Source organism: Euwallacea similis, chromosome 3, assembly GCF_039881205.1.
Source record: "Euwallacea similis isolate ESF13 chromosome 3, ESF131.1, whole genome shotgun sequence".
Classification (NCBI taxonomy): domain Eukaryota; kingdom Metazoa; phylum Arthropoda; class Insecta; order Coleoptera; family Curculionidae; genus Euwallacea; species Euwallacea similis.
The window spans coordinates 6,781,421-6,792,517 of record NC_089611.1 but is presented as its reverse complement, the minus strand read 5'-3'; the positions used below and the strand labels follow the sequence as shown (position 1 = coordinate 6,792,517).

The window sequence follows — 11,097 nt, the reverse complement described above, 5'->3', positions numbered from 1 at the left end:
ACGCCCTTATCCAGATGCGGCTTTCTCCGAAATATACACAGGGCGTCCATTATCATTATCGCACAATCATAGAACGAATGAAATCGCTGCGAAGTCTATACGGTTTCATACAGTGCGAACATTTTTCTCTCTCTCTCTCTCTACAACGTAAGACCAGCAGATATTTCCTGACGTTTTGTTTTCTGTGGACCCTCATCAATTTTTTTACACTGTAACTGATATTGCACTGTACCATTCTATTTAAAATTAATTCGACTAACTTTAGACGCTTCCTAGCATTAATGAAAATGCTTCTGATATATCTAGGTAGTATAAGTATCTTGAAAAGTGCGCATTCAATAAACCAAAAATTGTTACCTTTTTTAAAAATTCCAACTTTAGCCTAGAAGGAAATACACAGGGTCAGGAAATGAAAGGAACATGATTCTTCAAAAATTCAATCATTGGACGGGAAATTCTCCACCTATTCAAAAGAGATTAATATTAAATAACGTAAACACTATTTATTAACCGAAACATCATCAACAATATGATGGTTTATTAAAACCTTAGGTACTTAACAAAAATAAAATATAAATTATGTATAAAAATGACGAATACATGATTGCTCTTCTGCCTTAGTTGGCATAAAACTTCTTGCTGGGGTCCTTAGCCATATCGATCAAAGTTTGAGCGGGTTTGAAAGGCAAACCATAAGCGCCCTGGTAGGCTTCCATCTTCGACACTAATTTCCCAGCCCCGTACTGGTCGACCCAACGGAAAGGACCTCCGGTGAACGGCGGGAATCCTAGTCCGAATACCGCTCCGATATCACCTAAGTGTCACTTCAGAAATGAACAAGTTTAAGTAAATGATGTTAACAACAACCTTCAAGGGGATTGGCTAAAATTTTCTCCTCAAGACATAAAACAGCTTCGTTGACAAACCTCGAGACCATACGTAACGTCTTGTCCTCGTCTTCGAAAGGTCCTCGTGGCTCTACACTGTACTTCTTAATTATCTCAACCGCGTCGAAGTTTACGTCCCGGTTCTTAGATCCTTTTTGGTAGAGAAAAATACCTTTGCCCGATTTGCGTCCCAGATAGCCGGCTTTTACCACTTCGCTGAGGATGTTTTGGTCGCCACCTCCGAAACGTTCACCAAATGCCTACACCACAAATTTCGATTTTTTTAAGTAATAGAAAATATGTTATTGTAGTACCTTTAATAAATTAGGTCCGATGTGAGTGGCCACGTCCAAACCCACCTCATCGGCCAAAGTGGCTGCTCCCACGGGGAAGCCGAATTTTTTTGTTAGTTTATCTAAGTCTTTAGGATCGACACCTGAAGAAAAAAAAACTCAAAATTTGAAATAGAAAACAGATGAAAATGAAAATATTTGCTGCATTGACAAAAATATATATGTCTGGTTACCTATTTAAGTCTAAAGTAAAACGAATGTTCTTTTCTAGAATATGACCAGATAGGAAATATACTAGGACTGATGCACAAATTAAAAGTATTTCAGATTCATTGTTATAACGTTAAATTGGAGAAATGCCATACTGAAATAATGTCTACGTCAACGTTAGTAATATAGTAGTAAGAGGAAAAGCCAATTCTAATAGGATATATTCAAATGTGAATTCCATAAATTTAGGATAATTTAATGAATCTCATAAACTCTCTTTAATTTTTCATAATGATTCTTCATAAGTTCAATTTGTGAGTACTGTTGAAGACTTAATTTTGATTTCAACGATTTTTGGTCCATTATATGAAAGTAAGTTATCACAATTTTGCTCCACTATATTAAATCACAATTTCACATATGATTAGCCCTTCTTTAGCTACCGAAAACAGCCTTTTTAAAGTCCAATTAATGAGAAATTACTCATTCAAATCCTTAAAACTGACTATTATTGCAACACGCTTACCTTCCTGCAAAAGTCTTACGGATTCAGCCATCATAGCGCTCAAAATCCTAGTGGTATAGAAACCTGGACCATCCCCCACTGTAATCACAACTTTCCCTTGTTTCAGTCCAACTTCCACGGCCAATGCAGTTGTTTCTTTGCTTGTTTTATCTGTAGTGATAATTTCCAAGAGTTGCATCTTGTCCACAGGAGAGAAATAATGCATTCCTGCATTTAAAAATAAAATAATTCCTACATAGATTTTCACGGCCAGTTCAATGATTTACCAATAACTTTATCAGGTCTAGAGGAAGCTGCTGCGATATTTTTGATGGGAATAGCGCTGGTGTTGGTAGCAAATACGCAATCGGGTCTAATTACTGCTTCGACTTCTTTTAGAACTTTGTGTTTGATGCCGAGATCTTCGAAAACGGCCTCAATGACGATGTCCACGTTTTTAAACGAATTGTAGTTTAAAGTGCCGTTTAGGTTGGCCAGGTAGCGATCTCTCTCTAGACTAAATTGGAAATAAAAGAAGGATGTGCTAAAATGTAGTAGGAAATTTCTGGTACCTCGTCAATCTTTTGCGTTTCAAAGCATTGTTAAGTCCGGTTGATATCTGATTGATTCCCCGAGATAAACCGTTTGAATTTGTATCTTTCAACACAACATTGTAACCTTTGTCAACAGTCACATGAGCTATTCCGGCACCCATTAAACCTGGAATGAACTCCAGAATTAGATTTTTATAACAACCCCAAAAATGTTGCTTACCCGCTCCCAAGACTGCAACGTTTTTAAACTGCTTTGTAGGCGTTCCAAAGCGATTTTTCTTGCATTGTGTCTGGCCCTGGAACAAGCTAACTAGACCTTTAGATTGCGGAGTCATTGCAAGTTCTCCAAATCCCTTAGCTTCTGCCTCATAACCAGCTTCTTTGCCTTTGTCCAAACTTACTCGAATCACATCTAAAATCTAACCCAAGAGTTTCAACAATAACTCTACAATGAGTTGTGCTGAATTCACCTTCAGGGGAGCAGGATATAATCCTCCTGACAACTTCATAACTTGCTCTCTAGCCTTCTTGAAAATTTGGTCTTTGACAAAATCATACTGCAAAGCAAAGTTCATGGCTTTATCAGTCAAGCTTCGCTTCTTTTCAGTCTTGAGCTTGCCTGAAGCCAATTGTTTTGCTACGTCAATGGCGATTTTTTCCAAGTATCTCCTGGTCATATTTTCAGGGGTGTCTAAACCAGGACCTAGGGGATCTACCAGAAGATCCACAATGCCAAATTTTTTGGCTTTGTCTGCTTTAAGGGTTTTGCCTGTAAGACACAAATCCAAGGCATTGGGAATGGCAGTAAGTTTTGGTAAACGCTGGGTGCCACCCCCACCAGGTAACAATCCTAACATAACTTCAGGAACTGCAAGACCAGTTGTCTTATCTTTAACTGCAATTCTATAGTGGCAGGCCAGGGCAGTTTCCAAACCACCACCAAGGCAAGCACCTTGAATTGCAGCCACAAATGGTTTACTGCTGTTTTCTATTTGGAAGAAGATTTTATGGGCTTCTCTGAAACAATTGAGGCATAGACATACATAAGTTTTCACAAGTAAAGTATTACTTGGAGATGGTTACTGCCTCTTGTTCTGTCTTACACTTTGCCAACATATTAATATCAGCTCCAGCAATGAAACAGTTGGGTTTATTGGAAATCAAAACGCATGATTGAACTTGCGGATTGGCCTCAATTTCTGAAAGTATTTGTTTCACCTCATTCATCACCTCGTCATTGAGAGAATTCACCTAAAATTATAAGAGAACAATCAAGGAAATGTCAGAAAGGAGTGTATCTTTCCTTTAGATGCTCAAGATTAACAGATGCTTGAAGAGACATTTTCTTAGTAGCCATTTCATGACCTGTTAGATTGCAATGATTCCTCTAAACATTTATTGGGAGATTATATGAGTACATTTTCAACACACTGAGATATGTTGATAATAGGTAATGACTTGAGAAGGAGAGACATTTTAGGCCACAAAATTTGAGAAAAATACCAGAGACTTAACAAGTGCTTATGGAATTCTATTCATTTTATCAACAATTCAGGGGTGGAAATAGGAAACCAAATTTAAGAAGGATAAGATCATGCCTGAAAGCACAAAAATTAATTGATTAAAACCCTACAAAAGTAGTTGAGTTAAGCTGATGGTTAGCTAAAAGTGGAACATGCAGATTCTGCAACTTATGTCAACTTAGATATTATAGTACCTGACATTATTTCTTCACTAATAAAAATGAAAGAATTTATTTCACTATTTTTTGGTTTTGAAATAAAATTGAAAAAACATGCAGATTCTTCAGAAATTTATGTTTAAGGAGGTGAATAAGAATTTGTAAATTTTGAAAGGGAGCAGAGAGAATTAAACACTATATTAAAGACACAGTTAGAGTTTTTAAATATGTGTTTTTCATGTAGGTTTGGACTTGAAAAACTGAAAAAGGCTTAAAGTTTATGATTTTCTTCAAAAAGAATTGAATAAAAAGTTGACTAATGAGGCCCCTTAATTCTATGAATATATTTGATTCAATGATTTTGAATGAAACTAAAGCTTCATACAATTTAAAGTTACTCAAATAAGGAGCAGTTAATGTGGTTTTTACCCTGTGGAGAACACCATAATACTTACTTTAGATCCTGGAGAATCCAAGCAAATCACCCCAACGCTATCCACCACTTTTAAATCTACATGCTTTCTGTTGGTGGTTACTGCAGCAACATATCTCCGAGGGGCTGAAATTAAACAGAATTTAAGCATTTCCCTACATTTAACGGTACCTGAACGGAACAGTACAAAGTACACTGCAACTGAATGTTTAAGTTTAAAGTACTAATACACCTCCTCAGTGAAAATTATGCAAAAAATACCTGTTTGCCAGTAATTTATGTTTGTTCTGGATATAGTTGGTAAGAGGCCGAAAAACCGCAAGCTCGCCATGGCAGTAAGATCAGTCTAGCTAGTGCCCACGAAGTACTCTTTGAACTATGGAAATGACCGCTACCTTAAACTAATATATAATCCAAATAAAATTAAATAAAAATAAAATGCACTTTGGACTTCTCCAAAAATCCAAGGGAGAAGAAAACAATTTTTGGCGCGGAATGTTGGTACTCTAATGTAATCAGCTGATTAATGAATATTGTTCCCTCTTCCTTTTACAGGCGACACTAATATACTTACGATATATGTACCTCTTACTTGGAGTTTGATAGAGAAAATGTTGGCATCCCTGCTACTTAGGAATGAAACAAATGAAATTAACAGTGCGTAGAAAACGTAAACAAAAAAATTCGTTTTGATAAGTTTACGCACAAAATTAATGCAACATAATTCTATTACATCATCAATCGAGTTTTGGAATTAACATTATATTATGTATGAGGATCTCGGAAACGATAAAAGATACAAAATCGGTTAAATGGAGGCAAAATTGCGTTTTTTGATACTCAACAATAATCCATTTGCAAATTTTTAAAAATCCGAATACCTTCGGAAATATCCGTTAAAAACCGAACATTTGGATTTTCGCTTTTATCAAAACACCTGAAAACTATTATTCGGAGAAAGCTGATAATGAAACGTTATTAGAGCACTTTTTGTCTGGCTTTCTACTGGCGTGATCGGTATTTTTACTCAAAGATTAATATTAATATGGCATAAAATACTATTAGGGCATTTTTTCTAGTTTTAAAATAAGTTCTGCGCATGGTGATATACTTCCTTTTGAACATGTGAAACTATATATTTTCAGAATGCTAAAAAAAATCTCTAATCAATGGAGTCATGGCCAACTATGGTTACCATTTAAAAAAATGCAACTTTGGTCTGTAACTCGAAAACAACTTAAGCTAGAAAAAAATCGAGTACGCCACTGGATCGCACGTAAAAAAACGCACCAAAGATGTTTTTACCAAAATTTGAAATATTCACAAAAAAGTTATGGGATTCTAAGGAAAACGGCATAAAACGAAAAACACCCTGTATCTCCCAAATGAGTCGAAATGTTGTATAGATCATTGAATTTGTCTCAAAAAGAGGGCCAAGGGTCCCGACCATGGTTTTTCTCTATCTATTCGGAAAATACCTAAATTACATCGAAAATAGGACACCCTGTACTTCTCAAATAATTAAATCTCATAGTTTGAACGTCTGGCTTTTGTATTAATAATTTTCTGCTCCTTTTCGTTTTTCGCCATCTAAACCCCATACACCGTATACTCTTTCTTAAACTTTAACATCCCGAAGAATTGTAATCTTTAAACTTTTTATGGATATGGCTCAACGTCCTTTTCTTCTAAGTGGAAAATTATAATGAGTTACACCACTATCATGTTCGTCTAGGGTCAATTTAGATTTCTTTCGTCTTTTTGGCAGTCAAAAACATAGAAGATTCTCCATTTTCTATGCTTCTCATTTCTTGGGAAATTTTTTGAATGGTTCGAAGACTCATACCAGTAGACATAGCTACTTGAATCTTTTAAACTTTATAAAATGATTTCAGTGGCTTATTCCGCTCAGCTTTGCGTCTCATAAAATGCAACACATTTGCGACAACTTTGCGGGCTTGCCCATGCAATACTTTATGTTGAATTTTGGATCTAAACATCTCTAAGTCACCCATTTTCAAGTTAAGGCTCTATGAATCGTCACTCACACACATTAAATGAAGAAAAATCGTGTAAAATTTTTTTGGAGTGTGCCGCACCCTTCGAGTCGCCAACTTGTTTACTGCGCATCCAACGCTTTATCACTTCACCCGCAAAGTTAATTTGGACGAGTTATCATAAGTCATCAGCGCGCGAGGTCTGCAGAGATGGTCATTGCGTTTTGTTCAGTCTCGCGACTCGCCGGCATGTTAATGTGGGCCCCAGCAATAAAACATCTGGATTTATTAGAAATCCAAAAGCGAGACTGAACTTACGGATCGGCCTCGATTTCTGAGAGCATTTGACGCACCTCATCCATCAGCTTCTCATTAAGCGAATTCACCTTAAGCTACACCTGGACGTTGAAGGGAATGTCACAATGCTCAAAAGAAATTATCGATCCACGTTAAATTCTACAATGTCTGATAAAGTCTTGGCGGAAGGGGACACCATCCACATCAAAAGAACCAATGGTACTCTTCAAACTGCGGTTATTTCCGCCATTGATCACGAATTGGCGTCAGTCAAAGTAGAATGGTTTGAGGATATGGAAACCAAAGGCAAAGAGATCAATTTTAACAGCGTGATTTCGTTGAATCCCGGATGTTCAATAGTTAAGCCCAAATTCGACGGCAATCATAGCTCATTTCAAAGAATTGAGGAGGCCTCGCTGAGGGACAAAGATGACCAAAGGGGAGGAGGGAATGCATGGGCGCAGTCGGCTAAAACTAGGTGTACGGATGCTCAGAAGGAGAGCAACGGCCTTAGGTATCTTATCGCAATTTAGAGACTAACTTTAATCAAATAACACACATTACAACTAACAGCGATCAATTGAACATGAATGGAAGAGCCACGAGCGCTCATACTACTACGTTTGTAAATGAGCCCGCTTCCAAATTTAGGACGAGAGACGCTCTAAAAGGGACAAGTAAAACTGACCAAGACAGGCATGAATCAGTAAATTCAACTTTCAGGATAAATAACCATCTCTTGCTTATACTTAGATTAGAGCGAAGAAGAAAACAAGCAGAAGTCAAAGCAGTAAGGAACGAGTTCCTTCGCAGGAACCTCAACAATCCCCACTGGCAACTTTTCAAAATGATCCAAGACTTTAGGAGGCAAATGCAGTTTAAAACCGTAATAAACCAAGACCATGTTGAGGAGCATCTCATAACCGTGGTTGTGCGGAAACGCCCTTTAAACTATGCGGAAATACTAAGGAAAGAAATAGATATAATCACTGTGCCCAGCAATGACCACGTCCTGGTTCATGAGCCCAAGTTCAAGGTAGATTTAACAAAGTACCTAGAAAATCATACGTTTTGCTTTGATTGTGCCTTGGATGAGCACTGTTCAAACAAAATTGTCTACAAATACACTGCTCAGCCCTTGATCAAAACGGTATTCCAAGGAGGATTTGCCACTTGCTTCGCGTATGGACAAACAGGCTCAGGGAAGACTTACACCATGAGCGGAAGCATGAAGCATTCCGAGAGGGGTATCTATGAACTCACTGCTAATGACATCTTCAAGAATGCTTCGTCCCCGAAGTACCGACACCACGGCTTTATAGTTTCCTGCAGTTTCTTTGAAATCTATGTAAAGAAGGTGTTTGACTTGCTGAACAATAAAACTACCGTGAAAATATTGGAAGACGGGCAGCAGCAAGTGCAAACTGTGGGTCTAACTGAGAAAATAGTCAGCTCAGTGGACGAAGTCTTGAACTTGATTATTCGAGGCAATGACGAGCGGGCCTCCGGACAAACTTCGGCGAATTCACAATCTTCCAGGTCTCACGCGATTTTTCAATTTTACTTGAGACGTCAGATGAGCCCCCAGCAAGTTTATGGGAAGTTTTCCCTAATTGATCTGGCGGGCAATGAGCGAGGGGCCAATACGTTATCAACGTCAAAAAACACACGATTCGAAGGCGCGGAAATTAATCAAAGCTTACTCTCCCTTAAAGAATGCATCAGAGCGTTAGGCAGGAAAGGGGCGCATCTTCCATTTAGAAGCTCAAAGTTAACACAAGTTCTAAGAGACTCTTTCGTTGGGAGCAATTCCAAAACATGCATGATTGCAATGATTTCCCCAGGTGTGGGATCATGTGAGCACACTTTGAACACGCTGAGATATGCTGATAGAGTCAAAGAATTAGGAGGGGGAAACGTTTCTGGACAGAAATTTGAAACAAACACCAGAGACTTAACAAGCACGTATGGAACTTTGACCATGTTATCAACAATCCAGTGCCCCAAGGAAGAGATCAAATCAAAGAAGGACGAGACCATGCTAAAACACAATTACGAACTGGTTAAAATACTGCAGAAGTACTTGAGTCAAGCTGAAGGTTTGTTGAAACTGCACCATGCAGATGCAGAAACTTATTACGTTAATTTAAATATTGTTGTAACTGATGTTGTTGCTTCACTAATAAAAATTAAGAATTTATTAAACTATTTTGTGGTTTTGAAATGCAATTTGGAGAAATTTATTGATAAACTTATGTATAAGGACAAGAATAAAGATTGGTAACTTTTGTAAAGGAGAGTGTTGTATAGTTTTTATTTACCTTTTGTTGTGGATTTTGAGCTGAAACACTCAAATGAAGCTGAACATAGAAGAGTTCATAGAAAACCTTTTGAAAAGAAGAGAAAAAATAAATAGATTTACTGAGGCTCCATAAATCTATAGAGAAACGTGGTTTTATAAATTTTTAAATGGGACTGAAGCTTCATACAACTTTGTAGTCAGATAAGGGGTATTTAATGTGACTTTTACCCCATCATGTACACAATTATACTGCTTAAATAGGGATTGGCTAGATCCTGGCGACCCCCCAGCAAACCACCATACTACTGACTATTTTAAAACCAACATGTTTTCAGGTAGGATCCGCACATCCCCAAGGGGTTAAAATTAGACAGAACATAAACATTTTGTAACATTTAACTATACTTCAATAGAAAATACAAAGTGCTCATTAGTGCTAATTATGCAAAATATACCTATTTATCAGCATTCTGAATTTGTCTTATACAGGGGGTGGACAAAATAATATGAACACCTGACATATACACAATATTTATGAACTGATAACGTGTTGGACCCCCATTTGCTTTTATAACAGCTGCAATTCTTCGCGGAATAGATTCATAGAGTGTCTGAATAGTTTCCAATGGAATATTATCCCATTCTTCTACCAAAACATCCGCCAATTACTTCAGTGAGGTCGGAGGTGGAAATCTGTTCCTCACACGCTGCTCTAAAATTCCCCATAATGGTTCAATTATGTTGAGGTCAGGCGATTGTGCTGGCCAGGGAAGATGTTTCATTATATTTTGATACTCCTCAAACCAAGACTGAACCTTTTTGGCTGTGTGTATAGGTGCATTATTATCTTGGAATATGGCAGTGTTTGGCAGCAATATGCTGGTCATGGTAAGGACTTCATCACTGAGGATGTCAAGATAATCATTTGCAGTAATCTGATCAGTCAAGTGAATGATAGGACCAGCTGAATACCACGATATAGCCACCCAAATCATAACTGAACCTCCTCCATGCTTCACAGTAGGCAGCAGACAGTCCAGATCATAAGCATCTTTTGGACTTCTCCATACATAAACACGGCCGCTTGTAGGAAACAAAGTAAACGATGATTCATCGGACCATACCACATTCTTCCAATCATCAAGTGTCCAATTTTTATGATCTTGACATCACTTGTTTCGTAACTTTGCATTGGCTGTCATTATAAAGGGTTTCACAATTGCAACCCTTCCATGAATGTTAGCCTTGTAGAGTTCTCACTGTACTGTTTTTGTCGAAACAGTATTACTCAAGTGAGTGTTGAGTTCTGCTGTTACTTTTGTTGCGGTAGTTTTATGTTGTCGGCCCACAATTCTTTTTAATGTTCGTCGGTCTCTGTCCGTTAACTTTGTGTTTCGTCCACTATTCCTCTTCGCTGATGATGTTTTGCCACATTTTGTGTATGCTGTCATTACCGTGGATACTGTTTCTCGTGAAACGTTAAACAGTTCAGCTGTTTTTGTTACACTCGCTCCTGCTAATCGAGACCCAACGATTTGTCCTCTTTCGAAATCTGAGAGATCACACATTTCATCGATCCCTTGTCGTAACTACTGCATAAGAAAGCACGTAATATACCGAAACATAACTAATAAAAGGTACCACGTAAATTGTACAATATCGCATCGCATCATTTGCGTGGAAGGAGTGTTGCCGACGTGAAACAAGTTGTAGTTTATTGTATAGTGTTCATATTATTTTGTCCACGTCCTGTATATGGTTAATAAGTTGCCGAAAAGCCACAGATTTACAATGCCAGGAAGATCAGTCTAACTGGGAATCGAAGTATTCTTTGAACTATGGAAATGACCATTATCTTCAATCATAAATTAATAAATAATTCAAATTAAATTAATTGAAAAGTGAAAAGAAGAGGTACAAGAACTGACGCCTGAAGAA

The 11,097-nt window shown here is 37.6% G+C and overlaps 2 protein-coding genes across 2 annotated transcripts; one reads left to right on the top strand and one right to left on the bottom strand.

Moving 5' to 3' along the window:
• Nucleotides 1–523: 523 nt before the first annotated feature.
• On the bottom strand, nucleotides 524–5,040 carry Mtpalpha (monolysocardiolipin acyltransferase Mtpalpha). Its single transcript, XM_066406818.1, has 11 exons — nucleotides 4,825–5,040; nucleotides 4,586–4,689; nucleotides 3,519–3,700; nucleotides 2,920–3,466; nucleotides 2,670–2,868; nucleotides 2,468–2,615; nucleotides 2,183–2,412; nucleotides 1,917–2,123; nucleotides 1,202–1,323; nucleotides 868–1,147; nucleotides 524–814 (listed from the first exon to the last, which is right to left on the bottom strand). Exons 1-11 carry the CDS (start codon nucleotides 4,892–4,894, stop codon nucleotides 618–620), a joined length of 2,286 nt encoding a protein of 761 aa, XP_066262915.1. The 5' UTR covers nucleotides 4,895–5,040; the 3' UTR covers nucleotides 524–617.
• Nucleotides 5,041–7,021: 1,981 nt separating this feature from the next.
• LOC136419627 (kinesin-like protein Klp10A) lies at nucleotides 7,022–10,127 on the top strand. The gene is made up of 3 exons (XM_066406112.1): nucleotides 7,022–7,371; nucleotides 7,611–9,137; nucleotides 9,995–10,127. Exons 1-3 carry the CDS (start codon nucleotides 7,022–7,024, stop codon nucleotides 10,125–10,127), a joined length of 2,010 nt encoding a protein of 669 aa, XP_066262209.1.
• Nucleotides 10,128–11,097: the final 970 nt, after the last annotated feature.

Bases quoted from the DNA above. Each gene is read 5' to 3' on its own strand.
- Mtpalpha (XM_066406818.1), bottom strand. From the start codon at position 4,894: ATGGCGAGCTTGCGGTTTTTCGGCCTCTTACCAACTATATCCAGAACA. The intron at 2,869-2,919 runs GTGAATTCAGCA...CTCTTGGGTTAG, and splicing joins TATATCCTGCTCCCCTGAAG to ATTTTAGATGTGATTCGAGT. The intron at 2,413-2,467 runs GTACCAGAAATT...TTTCCAATTTAG, and splicing joins AAACGCAAAAGATTGACGAG to TCTAGAGAGAGATCGCTACC.
- LOC136419627 (XM_066406112.1), top strand. From the start codon at position 7,022: ATGTCTGATAAAGTCTTGGCGGAAGGGGACACCATCCACATCAAAAGA. The intron at 7,372-7,610 runs GTATCTTATCGC...GCTTATACTTAG, and splicing joins AAGGAGAGCAACGGCCTTAG to ATTAGAGCGAAGAAGAAAAC. The intron at 9,138-9,994 runs GTAACTTTTGTA...CTGTGTGTATAG, and splicing joins AAGGACAAGAATAAAGATTG to GTGCATTATTATCTTGGAAT.